The sequence below is a fragment of the Schistocerca americana genome, chromosome 6, assembly GCF_021461395.2.
Source record: "Schistocerca americana isolate TAMUIC-IGC-003095 chromosome 6, iqSchAmer2.1, whole genome shotgun sequence".
In the NCBI taxonomy this organism is placed as follows: domain Eukaryota; kingdom Metazoa; phylum Arthropoda; class Insecta; order Orthoptera; family Acrididae; genus Schistocerca; species Schistocerca americana.
Genome location: NC_060124.1, coordinates 583,810,070 through 583,827,660, shown reverse-complemented (window position 1 = coordinate 583,827,660; position 17,591 = coordinate 583,810,070). Strand labels below are relative to the sequence as shown.

The 17,591-nt window shown below is 43.8% G+C and overlaps 1 protein-coding gene across 1 annotated transcript in view; it reads left to right on the top strand.

Annotated features, from left to right (window-relative positions):
- Positions 1-17,591, top strand: part of LOC124619209 (protein cornichon) — an 81,093-nt gene that overhangs the window by 52,657 nt on the left and 10,845 nt on the right. The window contains exon 4 of the mRNA XM_047145429.1: positions 11,087-11,230. Coding sequence (XP_047001385.1) covers positions 11,087-11,230 — 144 coding nt within the window. The remainder of the gene's footprint in view (positions 1-11,086; positions 11,231-17,591) is intronic.

Below are 17,591 nucleotides of genomic sequence, written 5' to 3'. Positions count from 1 at the left end.
GGTGTTTTAAATACTGGAAGTTTGGGCGTATGTCTTGTCGAGATTGTGGACATCCTTCCAAGTGCCCCGCCTCCTATCTGTGTTAACTTCGGAGAACACCATTCCCCTTGCTCACCGGACTGTAGGATTTTACAGAAAGAATGAAAGAGAATGTAATATAAGACCCTGGACCGCCTGACCTACACTGAGGCTAAGCGGAAATATGAGAGGTACATCCTGTGCCAATGACATCCACCTACACCGCCGCTGCACCAACAGTTCTACTGTCTTCCGTTTCGTCGCGTACAGTAGGCTCTCTGATCTGTCGGATTCCACCTGCCCTCTTGATGGTGGGGGGGTCACTTCACTCCCTGTTGCTCATGCTTCATCTACTTCAGGAGCAACATCCCCTCCCCCACCCCCACCCCACCCCAGAAATCTTCAGGGACATCAGTTCCCAATTCCCAGCTGGAGAAGCGTAATTCCTCTTCGGCTTCTCTCGCCAGGAAGAAGGGGGATCCCTTGGGGCCCTCCCTCCCCAGGTTCTGACAAGTGGAAAAGCGGACACCCGCCAGTGGCTGAAGCAACCACAGGTCGCTGGTCGTAGGGCTTCATGGTCCGTCCCTGAGACTGACTCAGTGAAGCCCTCCCAGCCAGAACCACCGAAGGCACAGCGAGGAAAACAGAAAAAGAAGAAGGCACCCAAGAATCCAGACCTTGCGGTGGCAGCACTCCCACCATTCCCTACCAGCTCAGTGTCTGCGGATGAGGTAGAGATTCTGGCGTCCGCTGAGGACCTAGATCTCGCCGGATCCTCATCCACAATGGATGTCACTCACACGAGTACTCAATCAGTGGTGGCAGGTGACCCAGCTGCGTAATCTGCCTCCTGTCTCTTCACGCCTTTCTCAGCCATGGACAATGTCATCCTCCAGTGGAACTGCAACGGTTTATTCCACCATCTTGCTGAGCTCCAACAACTTCCCAACCTTCACCCTTTCTTCTGCATTGCTCTTCAGGACACTTGGTTTCCAGCAATGCGAACCCCCGCCCTCCATGGCTATTGGGGTTATTATAAGAACCGGGCAGATTATGAGATGGTATCTGGTGGCGTCTGCATCTACGTCCTTCATGCCCTTTACAGGAAGTGTGTCCCACTACAAACACCTTCATGGGCAGTTGTTGGGGTGTGGACACCTCAGGCTGTTGCTGTCTGTCTTCCCCGGGATGGTGATGTCCTGCAGCATGTCCTGGCTGTGCTGATAGCCCAATTGCCGCCACCTTTTCTGTTACTTGGCGATTTCAATGCCCATAACCCTCTGTGGGGTGGATCAGTGGCAACAGGCCGAGGCAGCGTCATTGAGTAAGTGTTGGCACAGCTCAACCTTTCCCTTTTAAATAATGGTGCCTTCACACATTTCAGTGTGGCGCATGGCACGTACTCAGCCATCGACCTTTTGATCTGCAGCCCTAGCCTATTACCATCTGTCCAATGGAGTGTGCACGACAACTTGTGCGGTGGTGACCACTTTGCGATCTTTCTGTCACTGCCACAGTGTCACTCTTCTGGGTGCCCCTGTAGATGGGCTGTGAATAAGGCTGACTGGGACTTGTGCACCTCCATTGCCACTATTGAGCCTCTTTTCACTGATGCCATTGATGCAGTGGTTCACTTGGTCACCACAGGCATCGTTACTGCTGCAGAATCTGCCATTCCCTGTTCTTCTGGGTCCCCTCAGTGGTGGACTGTGCGTTGATGGTCGCCAGAGATCGCTGAGGTGATTAAAGGTCGCAGACGGGCCCTCCAACGTCACAAGCGGCATCCCTCATTGGAACACTTCATCACCTTTAAACGGCTCCGTGCACGAGCCCACCTCCTCATTCACCGATACAAGCAGGAGTGCTGGGAAAGGTATATCTCCACTATTGGCCTCTGTACCTCTCCATCGCAGGTTTGGGCCAAGATCAGGAGACTTTATGGCTATCGGACCCCCGTCAGTGTACCTGTGCGCTTTCGCTGAATGGAGCGGTCTGTACTGACTCCGCCACACTTGCAAACCACTTAGCGGAGCATTTTGCTCAGAGTTCCGCTTCTGTGAATTACCCACTGGCCTTTCACGCGCTGAAAGAGCGGTTGGAATGTTGGAGCCTTTCATTTCACATGCGCCACCCTGAATCTTACAATTCTCCGTTCAGTGAGTGGGAATTCTGAAGTGCCCTAGCCGCTTGCCCTGATATGGCTCCCGAGCCAGATCGCATCCACTATCAGATGCTTAAGCACCTCTCGGTGGACTGCCAACGACACCACCTAGACCTTTTCAACCGTATCTGGGTTGAGGGTGAGTTCCCGTCACCATGGCGGGAAAGCATCGTAATCCCCTTTTTGAAACCTGGCAAGAACCCACTGGAGGTAGACAGTTACCGCCCCATTAGCCTCATCAACGTTCTTTGCAAGTTGCTCGAACGCATGGTGAGCTGGCGGTTGAGTTGGCTACTCGAGTCTCGGGGCCTTCTGGTTCCATCTGAGGGTGGGTTCCATAAGGGCCGCTCTGTTGCCGATAATTTGCTGAGCCTGGAGTCTGCCATCTGTATGGCCTTTGGTTGCCGTCATAATGTGATCGCTATCTTTTTTTGACATGCGGAAGGCATACGATACGACATGGCGACATCACATCCTCTCTATGCTTCATGGTTGGAGTCGTCGGGGTACGCTGCCAATTTTCAAACAAAATTTTCTGTCGCTTCTTACCTTCTGCGTGCAAGTTGCAGCCTCCCACAGTTCCTCCCAAGTTCAGGAGAATGGGGTGCCGCAAGGATCTGTCTTAAGTGTCTGCCTCTTTTTAATTGCAATTAATGGGTTCGCTGCGGCGGTGGGAATGTCTGTCTCAGTTTCCTTGTATGCTGATGACTTCTGCCTTTACTATAGCTCCACTGGCATTGCAGCTGCTGAACGGCAGCTGCAGGGTGCTATCCATAAGGCGCAGTCTTGGTCTGTAGAGCATGGCTTCCAGTTTTGGGCTGCCAAGACCCGCATTATGCATTTCTGCCAGCGGCGCACTGTTCACCCTGAGCCACTGCTTTATCTCGATGGCTATCCTCTTGCTGTGGTGGAGATGCATCGGCTTTTGGGATTGGTTTTCAATACCCGGTTGACTTGGCTGCCGCATATTCAGCAGCTTTTTAAGACGTGCTGCGGCATCTTAACACCTGTCGTTGCTTAAGCCACACCAGCTGGGGTGCCGATTGGTCTACCCTTGTACGGCTGTACCAGGCGTTAATTCAGTCCCCACTCGATTATGGGAGCCTGGCTTATGGTTCAGCATCCCCTTCCGCATTGCGGTTGCTGGACCCCATCCTTAACAGTGGGATCCAACTCGCCACTGGAGCTTTCCGGACAAGCCCTATCAACAGCATACTAGTGGAGGCAGGTATCCCTCCATTGCAGTTCCAGCGCCAACGATTACTGGCTGCTTATATTACACACATTTGTAGCTTGCCCGGGCATCCCAATTATTGTCTCCTGTTCCCTCAGTCCGCCGTCCATCTTCCAGAATGGTGGCCCCAGTCAGGTTGTACGATCGCAGTTCACGTCGGAGCTCTTCTCTGTGGCTTGAGGTTTTCCCTCTTCCACCTCTTTTCCGGGCCCCTCTGCGTACACCCCCATGATGTGTGCCCCGCCCATGCCTTCGGCTCGATTTGGCACAGGGCCCGAAGGACTCAGTGCCTCCTGAGGCCCTCCGCCGCTGCTTTCTTTCAATCCTTGCCGCATTTCAATGCTCTGACATCATCTATACTTATGATTCGATGGTTGCTGGTTGTGTCGGTTATGCTCTTACTCTAGGGGATCATTACGAACAACACTCATTGCCGGCTGGCTGCAGCGTTTTCACTGCCGAGCTGGTCGCCATCTGTCGCGCCCTAGAGTATATCCACTCCTGCTCAGGTGAGTCCTTCGTTATCTGTAGTGACTCCCTGAGTGGTTTATGAGCTATCGACCAGTATTTCCCTCTCTCTTGTCTGGTGATGGCTATCCAGGTGTCCCTCTATACTCTTGCCCATTGTGGCCGCTCTGTGGTCTTTGTGTGGACCCCGGGTCATGTCGGCATCGTGGGAAATGAACAAGTTGACATGCTGGCCAAACAGGCTGTCGGTGCACTAGCCTTGGCGATTGGCCTTGCGGAGAGTGACCTCAGGTCAGTTTTGCGGCAGAAGGTACTTCTCACGTAGAGTGAAGAATGGCGCACCCTTCCTTCACCCAACAAACTTCAGGCCATTAAGGAGGCTACCGGTGCGTGGCGCACTTCCTTGTGGGCCTCTCACAAGGAGTGTATTGTTCTCTGCCAGCTGCGCATTGGCCGCACCCGGATGACGCACAGCTACTTATTGCACTGTGAGGACCCACCTCTATGTCGCTGCAGGTCAGCTTTGACGGTGGTCCACATTTTGTTGGCCTGTCCCCTTTTAACTGCGCTCAGGCAGATGTTTGCGCTGCCTGATACACTTCCTGTACTTTTAACAGATGACACTGCCATGGCAGGCTTAGTTTTGCATTTTATTTGTGCAGGGGGCTTTTGTCATGATCTAAGTGTTTGTCCTTACTTTGTGTCGAGTCTGGCCTTTGGCCTACGATTTTAGACTGGGTTTTTCAGTGCGTTTCTTGGTGGTTGGCTTTTCCTTTTTTCTCTCTATGGCTGGCCGACCACTGTCAGACTCTGTGTTATTTTAATTCCTTTTGTCTGGTCTCTGTCTGAGTCTTTATTGTCCTGTGTCGTCTCCATTGTTCATTTTTATTCTTTATGGGTGTTTCGTGTCCGTAGAAAAAGGGACCGATGGCCGTAGTAATCTGGTCCCTTCAATCCCACAAACCAACCAACCAAGTCCCCTTATCAGCCTCTTAGCAGAGGCAGGTGTCACACCATTGCAAGTTCTGTGCCAACAACAGTTGATTGATTATGCATAAAACATCCACTGCTCTGTGGAGTACCTGAAGTACTGTCTCCTCTTTTGAGGTACAGAGATCCACTTCTAACACCAGTGACCCAAGTTTGAGGTTACAATCAACATCTGCATCTGATCCCATTTTTCAGAACTCCAGCTTCCTCTCTACCACCTCTTCTCCAGGCCTGTTCACACACACCTCCATGGTGTGTCCCACATCCACAGTTCTGTCTTGACCTATCAGAATGCCCAAAAGACTCGGCACCACCTGATGGCCCTCCACTGCCAATTCTTCTCCATTCTCAGCTTGTTTTGGGGTTCAGAAGAAGCCTGTACTGATTGGTTGATGATTACTGGTCACACTGGTTTTGCTTACGTTGATGCAGGATGTAATGAACTCCGCTCCTTGCCGGATGGCTGCAGTCGGTAGCCATCTCCTGTGCTCTTGAGCATATCCGTTCCTGCACCAATGAGACCATCCTCATGTAGAGACTCGTGGAGCAGCTTTCAAGCTCTTTACTAGTGTGAACCTTGCCACCCCTTGCTCCTAACTACCCAGGAGTCCCGTTTTGCTCTGGACACTGGGTCATGTTGGGATCCTGGGGAATGAACTTGCTGAGAAGCTGACCAAATCGGCTACTGACATGCTGCCTGTTGGGACTGATATTCTGGCACCAAACCTTTGATTGGTATTATGCTGCCAAGTTCTTAGGGTTTGGACTATGGAATGGCATACTCTGACTTCGCCAAACGAACTTCTGACTATAAAGAAGACTTTGAGTTAGTGGAGATCCTCCATGCGGACCTCTCAAAAGTACTCCATCATCATTTCCTGGTTCCACATTGGCTATACTTGACTGACTCATGGTTATCACCTCTGCAGCGAGGATCTGCCCCACTGTCATTGTGGTCCCTGTTTGGCAGTGGTCCACATTTTTCTGGACTGTCCAAACCTAGCCGCCCTGCAGTGAACTCTTAATCTTCCTGACTCACTACCCCTTGCGTCTCTGCAACTGATCTGGTCTTATGGTTTATTCGTGAAGAATGTTTTTGCTGTTGTCTCTAAGAGAGGGCACCTCAGCATTTTGGGCCCATTGAGGGGTTAGCAGCATGTCTTGTTGCCTCCTCTGCCCTGAATGGGCAGCAGCTGTCTGGCATTTAACAACTGTAGTGAGATAAAAAAATTTAGTATTGTTTTTGATATTCAAACAATGGTGATAGTTGGGTCCAAAAAACAAATTGCGAGTTGTCATTATTCAGTCCCCCAAAGGAATTTTACTGTGGGGGAATAACCCAAACCTAGACATCAATAGTTTCACATTTAGAATAATCAGGATCTCTGCCAGATGTTCACGTCATTCTCACATGGTATTTTGAAGCCGTAACTTGCTTTCGGTGCCATAACTCACTGTCTTCTTTAAGTGCTACCTTAGAATGGTCCTTTGGTGGATCGAGTCCAATATTTATGCCTCGATGATGCCGGGCACTCCATAATTGGTCGGCACCGCATCGAGTGTTCTGTCCGTGGTCCACGCCTGCCAGGCATGACTCCAGTGGTCCTCTCTGGTCACCAGTGTTAAGACTGCTGTCTTCACACAAGTCGACTATCCTCTAGGTGTGGTTGTCGTTACCTGAGGTGTGTCAAAGCCAATGTGTAATGTCTGGTGCTCTGTCACATGGCTGTTTCCTTGGTTTCCACTTCTGTTTCTTACTGGGCCTTCTGTAACCGGTCCACACCATGTTGGTTGTTTTGTCTGCAGTCTGAGCCCACTCAGCAAGGGCCTCAACTTCGCAGTGACTCCTGTCACAGCCTGTATCAGTGCAGTTCAGCAAGCAGCCAACACGCTACCTTCCAGTGTGGCTGAAAAGATTTTTTGAGTGACCTGCAGGACACTCACCAATATCAAGCCACCCAAATCCAACATCTCAGGCGATGAAAGGGTTGCAATCAGGCAATTCCGGGAGGTTGACAGCATTGTGGGGATGCCAGCAGGCAAGGGGAACTCCACAATCATCCTAAAGAAAATGGAGTATGACAGAAAGGTGCAACAACTTCTGGAGGATCCTGGATACAAACCAATAGGAAGCGATCTCATGGACAAAGTGAACAAAAAGGCCAGTGCTCTGCTGAGGTAGATGGGCCTGCCTGAGCAAGTCATCAAGAAGCTGCATCCCAAAGCACCAGTACCACCCAGACTGTATGGACTCTCCAAAGTTCACAAGAATGGGGTTACTCTTCAACCTACTTTGGCAATATTGGCACGGACACCTACCCTACTTCAAAATACCTGAAGAAGTTGTTGGCATCACGTATGGGCAAGTATGCACACCACTTTTGGAATCAGAGGACTTGCTACAATGGCTGAGGCAACTACACATTTTGGACTTGGACATCATAGTCAGTTTCAATGTGGTGTGTGTGTCTCCACATGAGTGCCACTCAATGACTCACTCAGTTTTGTTGGAGAGAAGTTTGATGGGGCTCTCCTTATTCAGTCATGTACTAACCTCAACGTACTTCCTATATGGAGCTCAATTTTGTGAGCTAATAGAATTGGTGGTGATGGGCATTCCTCCATCACCTGTGGTGGTCAACCTGTTGATGAAAGGGTTTGAAGAGGATGCACTTACATTGGCCACATATCAGTCTAAGTGCAATTTCAGATGTGTGGATGTTTATTTGGCCTTATGGTAGGGAGAAGCTATATGATTTTCTGGAACATCTGAATTCATACCACCCAAATATAATGATGGAACTGGAGAAGGATGGACAACTCCTATGTAATAGTCAAGAGGAAAGCAGATGGCACATTTGGGCACAGTGTACCACAGACCTGCTCACACTGGCTTATAGCTGCCACCATTCAGCACAGAAGAATGGAGTGCTCAAAACTTTAGTCCACTGGGCACATACTCTTGCCAGTATTCAGCAAAAATGGGTTTTCCTCTAGAGACATCCAAAATGCATTTTGACCTGCCAGTCAGCCACAGGATCCAGAAGAGGCGAAGAAGGCGGCATACCTGCCACATGTTGGACCAATCTCTGCCAAGATCAGTATCTCATGAAACATGACATCAAGTGTATTTTGCCCGCCCACTAAAATTGGGACAGTGCTGGGAAATGTAAAGGATGACCTGGGGCTACGCAAGCTAGGTATTCACAACATTCCATGTCAGTGTGGGATGTCATACATCGACCAGACGACCAGAGCCACAGACATCAGGTGTAAAGAACACCAGGGGCACACCATGCTCAGACAGGCAATAACTGTTTAGAATTTGGTCACTCAATGATCTGCAGTGACACAAAGATTATCACACAGACCCCGAGATACTGGAACAGAGTCATAAAAGAATCCATTGAGAGAATCTCATCAACCGTGACAGTTGATGTCAGTATCAGCACTGCCTGTGCTCTGGCTCTTGAGCTTCTGAAAACTCAACGTAGGACACTTCGAGATTTTGCAAGAAACAGAAGGGCATACTGAGAAACCAGTCATGAGACAGCAGCAGCAGACATTACAGGTTGAATTTGGTACACCTCAGACAACAGCCACAACCCCCAGAGGATGGTTGAGCTGGATGTGGATGGCAGTTGGAACACCAGAAGCCAGAGAGTACCATTGGAGCCGTTCCTGGCAGGCGCGTACCACAGACGGAACACCCGATGTGACACGATCTGGTTACGGAGTGCCCAGTACCATCCAGGCATAAATACTGGACTCGATCCACCCAAGGTCCATTCTTGGGTAGCACCTGAAGAAGACAGCAAGTTATGCTGTCAAAATACCATGTGAGAACAAGCCTGAAGAATTAAAATTTCACATGTCCTGGATCAGTACTATCTTCTCTAGTTGAATATGCATAACTTTAATAAAACCCTCTGTACCTGATTTATGAAGCACAAGATATGGCCTACTGGTGATCTATAGTAATATTTGCTTGTTTGTTTCCTGATGTAGCACAGCATTGAAAGAACAGGTCAACATGCATTGTCCTGAAGGGACTAGACCTAGCTCCATTTGTTGCATATACAGGGTGTCCCAATTGTTCGTAATGGAATAGCATCACAGGCCTCCTCAATTTGCTCTGTAAGATCATCCAGTGTTTGTGGTCTTGCAGTGTAAACTGTGTTTTCGAGAGTACCCCAGCGACAAAAGTCTAGAGGATTTAAATCAGGGGCTCAAGCTGGAGATTCCACACTCCCTCTTTGTCCTATCCATCTTGCAGGGAATTTACAACTGACAAATACCCTCACATCAATGTGTGATGTGGTGCACCCCCCCTGTTGAAAGCAATAATCTTCATTTTCAAAAAAGTCATTAAGACCAGGAGTTATTGTATGCAATATTTCTGAGTAAGAGTCACCTGTGACAGTGTTTTCAAAGTAGTACAGCCCAGTTAACCTTCCAGAAGACAGACCGCACTACACTCGTACTCCTGGTAGATTAACATGTCTTTCCTCGTCTTTCCTCTATTACATATGGGTTATTACTGGCCCAGTACACGCATTTACGGTAGTTAATTGTTCCATTTAGTTTAAAAGTCATTTCATCTGACCAAAGAATTAGATAGTGGAAATGTTGCTCTTCTTCACATCTGTTAATGAACCACTCACAAAATCCACTTCACCTATTGGAAGCATCCTCATTAAGAGCATGGAAAAGTCTTGGAATGTAAGGCTTCAATTTCTGAGCACACTGAATTCTGTGAACATTGCATTTGCATGTCGCAATCCCTTGAGAGCATTGCCTTGCAGATTTATTTGGGATTGTGTGTGTGCCTGGATCACTGCTGAACATCTCTTTCCTCTGCAATGTCCCTTCTTCAAATCTTGTACTGTTCCTCTGATGTCAAAGTTTTCTCATATTCTTGCAATTGTTACCCTCCAACATCGTCATACCTCATTCACATTCTCTGTTTTCCTGTAACACTTTAGCACACCATGTTTACAATCCTGGAACAAAAGAAAATGTTATGTTCTTCATTGCCTTCTGAATAATTACCCACAAAAACTGCATTTTATCTCCTTTAATTAAAGAGATATTCAATTTCAAGAAGTGTATACATTATTTTGGGACACCCTGTATAGGCACTACTCCTTTCTTCTTGTAGGTTACACAGTAATGTGATATTAGCTGTTATCCACCATGGTGTATTGACTTTATTTCAGTAAATTCAATGTGATGTTCCGCTAAGCCCAATTCATTGGACACTGCTCTCTTGTGTGGATATTAGAAGTTCATCACATTCATTAATAAGGCTTCTAATATGAGTATTCTTTAATATTTATCGCTTTGCCCAAGCTGCAGTCCCCCCTCCCTATTGGCTGTCCCAACTGTAAATATAATTGTTTTGTAGATCTGTCCTGTTGGAGGAATTAATCCTAAGAAGGTCTTGGAATCAAAGTGGAAATCATTGACAGGTATTTCTATGGCCAGACTGGGTGCTCCTGCAGTGCTTAGCTGAGCAAGTAGCTTGTTACCAGGAACATTCAGATGTAATCTGTGCTGTGTATGACACAACTGATTCAGGGGGAATGCATCAGCTGCACCCATGTGTGATTTTTGAAGTTTCAAATTAACACAGTCCACTGAGAGCATCCAGAGGTTATCATAATGCTCAAAGAGTGACACAGACTTTACATTAGTGTGAGAATCATTGCCAACTATGTGCCTAGTGTCTTCCTCAGTTGAGGCTGTGGTCCAAACTGCTTGCATCCCCTACTTTATTTCATTTAGTCATCTCTCAGTTCTGACATTCCTGCCCTGTGACTGCTACTCCGAAATAAGAGCTTCTTGGGCTTCTTAATGCTTTTGTTTCTGCTCCACTTGCTTGCATCTTACACCTGTACTACCTGATTGCTTCTGAACTTCTTAGGTTATTTCTACATTTTAGTGACCAGTGTTCAGAACACTGAAGCTACTGGAATAGCTAAGCTGAAGTTTTTGGACTTGCAGCATCTCCTGGATCTTTAGAATGATTTCGAAGTTTTCTGGTCTAACCCTAATATTACTCCTGCAATTGCAGCTCTTACATAAGTGCTAAATGAGTTAAAAGTTTCAAGATTAGCTACTCTTTTATCAGTATTATGTAGCAATTGTTTTATTCTGTTTAATAAGTTACAGTCATAAATATAAACTGACAGTCAGTTACTCATCACTTTCAGGTACCGGACTCGTCCTGTCATGTCAGGCCCTGGGCTGTACGATCCCACAAGCATAATGAATGCAGATGTATTAAACAGGTGCCAGAAAGAAGGCTGGATTAAGCTCGCATTTTATTTATTATCATTTTTCTATTACTTGTATGGGTAAGTAAAAGACATCAGTTTCTTCACATTGTTAACAGTAAATTGTCAGTGTTATGTTAAACACAAAAAGAGAGTGGAAGAAGAGATATTACAGAATAAAATGATTCTGCTTTCTGCATTTCCAAAAATCAAAAGCTTGTAAATGTATGTAACTAAAGTCAAAACTGTATTTGCTCCTCAGAAATTTCACTACAAGGAAAATTACTGTGTAACATTCTATAGGTGACCAAGAACATAAAAGGTACTCACTTCATTTTGTTGTTGTTTGTCTTCTTTGGTCTGAAGACTCATTTGGTGCATCTCTCAGTGCTAGCCTGTCACCTGCAGCTACTGTCATTTCTGCATAACTACTGCATTCTACACCTGTCTGAATTTCTTATGCAGTCAAGCCTATAACCCCCACCGCATCACCAAGTTGACAATTCCTTTAAGCTTCAGGTTGTGTCCTGTTAACTGATGACTAAATGAAGGGAAGTTGTGCCATAAATTTAGTTCCCCTAGTTCATTAATTTCCTCATTATTGCTCACTCAACCCAGCTCATCTTCAGCATTTTCTTGTAGCATTACATTTCAATAACATCTGTTTTCTTCTTCTGTGGAATTTTTATCACCCATGTTTCACTCTTATATAATGATACACTCAGAAATTCAAAGACTTAAATTTGCATTAGATACTAACAAATTTCCTTTTTGGAACACTTTACTTACTATTGCAAGCCTGCATTTTATAACCTCTGTGCTTTGGCCATTGACGTCTCCTGGATTTGCAGCTCTTGTAGTTTTTACATGTTTGCAGTTAAAATTATTGTATATAGGTTCCGCCATTGATGCGAAACACTATTTTTCTTGATACCTGAATATGTTCCAGTATTTTCATGCCATCGTTAGTGGATTTTGATTCTTGAAAAACTGTAAAAAGTGAACATATTTTAGGTTGCAACTGAGCTAACAAAATGAGACCTAAAGACAGTTTTTATTTGGTTTTTTTTTTTCTTGCCTTGATTTTACATCTGTTTTACAGGACCATCTGTATGGAGTCCCACACTGGTAGCTTGTCATCCGCAAACCAAATGATGTAAATGTGAATTTTATCAGCAAGTTAACACCTCACATGGTTTCTAAAAATGTAATTTTGTCGTGGCAAAATATTTTGCGTATATATTTGTTGTAACTCATGTTTTGTTGTTACACATCATTCTTGTTTTTCATTCTGAGAGTGCTGCACATGCACATATTAAATTTACTTTGTATAATTTTGGTTTAACAAATACCTTTTCACTTTGCACGATGTGGTGTAAAGGATGTTGTGTGTCCTAACCCCGTCGGCACTCATTTGTTCCCGAGTGAATTTGGCACTGAATTTTGTTTACTTCTCTCTCTCTCTCTCTCTCTCTCTCTCTCTCTCTCTTTTTTTGGGAAGTCCTTTAATGTGCCTTTGGAGAGTGCAATGTATTCATTTAAAACTTGGTTTCCTTCTGTATGTGGATATTCTCTTCTGTTGTTAGTTTGTGGTATAGGCTGTGGCTGGATTTCAGTATTTTTAAATCTTTTGCTATTGTAGTTGGGTGAAGGATTCAGGCTATTAGGTGGTCAGCAAATGTGCTATGGGTGCTGTTACTTTTTAGGGCTCTGAGGTGTTCTGCATATCTTGTTTTAAAATATCTGCATGTTTGTCCTATGAATACTGATTGGCAAGTGTTGCATGTGAGTTCACATGTTCCTGGTCTGTTGGATTAATCTGTGGGTGTCTCCTGTGTTCTGAGGTTTCTCTGTGTAGCGTTGTCTGTCCTGCATCCTATTTGAAGTCCCTGTTTCTTCGATATGTTGCCTAAAGTGTGGGCAGTTTTGTCATGGCAGGTAAATATGTGCCATTTTGTTTTGTATGCATGTTGTTGCACTGTTGTCTTGCTTATGGCCATCATTTGCATTTTGTGTTGTTCTGTGTGTGTTTGTGTGTGTGTGTGTGTGTGTGTGTGTTCGCTCCTTTTCTGTTTACAAATTTGTTGCTTTAATTTCTCCATCATATTGGCCTTGTAACCATTTTCCACTGCTATTTATTTTATTGTGTTTACCCCGTCTGTAATTTGTTTCCTTGTGGGTGTTCTGTTCAATATTTTGGAGCATGAATCTGAAGCTTACTTGCTTGTGTGCCACCAGGTGGTTCGATAGATTGGGAATGGTGGTACTTGTGGTTGTCACTTTCCTGAATGTTGTGAAGTCATGAGTATTGTTTGTCTGTTGGATGTTGAGATCCAGAAAATTTAGCAATGCCCATGACTTCACAACATTGAGGAAGCTGACAACCAGGAGCACCACCATTCCCAATCTATTGAACCACACAATGGCACATAAGCAAGCGAGCTTCAGAATAATGCTCCACAGACTGAGCAGAACACTCATAAGCAAATAGAATTGCATACAGGAGCTAAACACAATAAAACAAATAGCAGTGGAAAAGGGTTACAAAACCCATATGATAGAGAAATTAAACAAACAAATTTGTGAACAGAAAAGGAATTAATGCACTACACACACCTGAAACCGTACACACCACAGAAACAATGACCCTATGCAAGACGCAACAGTGCAACAGCACCATGCCTCCCCCCCCCCCCCCCCCCCCCCCCCCGCCCCACACACACACACACACACACACACACACACACACACACACACACACACAAATGGCACATACTCACCTACAACAGCAAAATTGTCCACAGAATAGGCAACATATAGAAAAAGCAGAGACTTCAAATAGGATTAAGAACAGACAACATAACACAGTAAAAATTCAGAACACAGATAAATCCAACAGATCTGGAATATATGAACTCACATGCAACACTTGCCAAACAGTATACATAGAACAAACATGCAGGAATTTTAATACAAGATACTAGAACACCTTAGACTCCTAAAAAGTAACGGCACCCACAGCACATTTGCTGACCAACTAAGAGTCCATACCCAACACCCAATTACAACAGCAAAAGATTTAAAAATACTGAAATCCAGCCACAGCCTATACCGCAAACTAACAATAGAAGAGAATTTCTACATACAGAAAGAAAACAAGTTTTAAATGAATGCACTGCACTCTCCAAAGGCACATAATTCCAACACATTAAAGTAATTTTAAAGAAAAGGCAAAACCCACACATGCAAATAGAGAGAGATAAAAGTAAAACAAAAATTCAGTGCCAAACTCGCTCAGAAACAAATGACTGTCAATGGGGTTAGGACACACATTATCATTTACACTGCACTGTGCAAAGTGAAAAGGTATTGGTTAAACCAAAATTATACAAAGTAAATTTAATATGTGCATGTGCAGAGCTCTTAGAATGTAAAACAAGAATAAAATGTAACAACAAAATATGAGTTACAACAAATATATATGCAAAATATTTTGCCACGACATTTTTTAAAATTCGAGGGAGCTATTAACTCGCTGATAAAATTTACGTTTACATCATTCGGTTTGCAGATGAGAAGCTGTCATTGCAGAATACCATACAGATGGTCGTGCAAAAGCCTTGTAATGTGAAATCAAGGTAAGGAAAAATGAACAAAAATGTCTTTAGGCCCCACTTTGTTAGATCAGTTACAACATAAAATATGTTCACCGTTTACAGAAAACCCACTGATGATGGGAAGGGGGTGCTGAAATATGTTTAGGTAACAAGAAAAACAGTGTTTTGCCTAAAATGGGAAACCTGTATCCAATAACTGGCTACTGTCAGGTATTTTGCTGCCCAAATATCAAAACTGCTACTTTTAGTGTCTCATTTTATGAGACATTCCTCAGTATCGCCTGATTTAATACCGCTACCCTTATTGTACGTTTGTTGATTTTCGTCATATAACCTCTTCTCAAGATCCTACTCTTTCCATTTAACTGCTCTTCCAAGTCCTTTGCAGTCTCTGACAGAATTACAGTTAATCAGCAACTTCAAAGTTTTTGTTTCTCATCCTAAACTTTTAATCTCCTTTCTTAATTTCTCCTTGGTTTCCCTTAAAGCTTGCTCAGTGTATAAAATGAATACAGATGGGGGTAATGTACAGTCCCATCCAATTCCCTTCTCAACTACTGTTTCCCTTACCTTTCTTTTCATCTCGTACAACTGCATCCTGTTTCTGTACAATTTGTAGATAACCTGTGGCTGTCCATATTTTATGACTGCTACTTTCAAAATATAAAAATTAGTATTGTCAAAAGAAGCATTCTCTGAATCTACATATGCTCTAAATGTAGATATGCTTTTCTGTAACCTACCTTCTGCTTTCTCTTAAAAGTTGTAGGAACAAGCAACAAAATAACACCCCCCCCCCTTTTCTCTGGATGTCAGGTTCGACCTGTTTTTCATTCTTGTGTGGATAATTCATGTCAGTATTTTGTAACTGTGACTTATTAAACTGATAGCTTGGTAATATTCACATCAATTATTAACACCTATTTTGTTGTTGCAAGTATTACATTCTTCTTGAAGTCTGAGTGCTGAGGCCTGTCTCGTATATCTGATGATATTCCTATTCTTCCTGCCACCATATTTCACTAATGCCCAGTGTATATAACTAACTATTTATTTCCATTTTAAAATTATGTAACCTACCTACGTGATTAAAGGATCTAAAATTCCATTCTCCACAACATATAACTCTAGTTTTGTTCTTCCTAATGTCAACTTCCTCTTACGTGTTGTTGACGAAGACCTTAATGGCTGAAAGCATTATTTGTGATAGTCTTTTTCCTGTGCCTCAGCATCTCCGCTATATGGTGAGTAGCAACTCTCCTTGTCGTAATATTGTTACATTCGATCCTGGATTTTCCATTGTATAATTAATTCCCAGATATACAAAGCCACTTGTATGGTTATGGAAAGAAATTTCAGAACACCGTATTCATGGTACTGTAATGTTTTAGTCACTGTGTTTCACAAAATACCTAGAGAACCCAATATAAAGTTCTGTGATAACTGATATATCCTAAAACGTAAATTTTCCACATTTTGTATAGATTTTCTGTACCGTTTCATTTTGCTGCTCACAGAAAGAAAGCCACTTTGGTTTTCATTGCATATGTCTGTCTTTTTGTTGTATATCTGTGTCCCGTGTGTAAGTTTTAGGTGCATTAATATTGCATTGATTTAACATTTCAAACATAAGACTTGAATAGGGTTTCCTTTCTTGGCCTGCTTTCTTCTTCATCTTCTTGGTCTTCTTTAGTTTCGTGACTGTTCTGCTTCTATGTATGCTACATGGAAAGAAACCTCCAGTTATGTAATGCAGGTGGTTGAAAACTGGGCGTTCGTCAATTCTTTTGGTGCACTTAAAGCTATAACAGTTGGAAATTTCACAAAATGTGAAATAAATTCTACAGTGTAGTTACTATGTGTACTGTGTACAAACCAGAGACCATATTTACCCAAGTATAAGATGACCCTGAATATAAGACGAACTCTCATTTTTTTTAAGAGGCTCCTTGACAGAAACTTTTTAATATATTCTGACTAATCAAAATTTCCTACTTTTATAAATGTAAGACATCTGCCTAAAAAGTTAAAAATGCATCTGTTCTAAAATTATGCCACTGCTTCATTGTCTACATTTTGACAATAAAAGGAGAAATAAAATAAACAAAAAGAAATGTCAAAAAGGAATATTTTAATTAATTATTATCTTCACTGGCTGTTTTTTTACTGTCGTCTGTAGTATATGTTTTTAGTGTCATTGGTGTCATCTGAATAGGACGGCTGTAAAACTTATATCTTTGTTGTCATAAATATCTTGCATTTCTTCTGAATATGTTGTGATTACTATGGTTATGGTGGGGCCTGAGAACCCAGCTGTGTGGTTTTTTTTAACACATGGTGGATGTTGCTTCTTTACTGGTGTGAGAATGTTACGATATCTCATGCTTCCAACCATATCATCCGCCCACTGCTTTCTTATTGGTTGTGTAGAACCAGCAGCTGACACAACCTCCATTGTTCCCATCATACCTCACAGTGATCATAACAGAGTTGCTTCATAAAATTCTGAAGTACGCCACTGGCCCCAATCTAGACTGAAGCTGCGCACTCACCACTCTCCTCCCCACACTCATTGTAGTTCTCAGCCAAGATAGTATCACTGTTTCCCCTCCAACCCTTCCCTACTGCTATGCTTGAGCAGTAGTGAAACAGGGACAGCACTATCTTTTAGGATGCAGATCATCGGAACAACAGTAGCTAATAAATAAATAAAAATCACAATCATGATTCAGTCCAATTCTCGAACTTTTGCTGATCCTGCGATATAGTGATGTGTGTTGGTGTCATCTCCACAATGGGCCTCTCCCACTGCAATTTATTCTTGC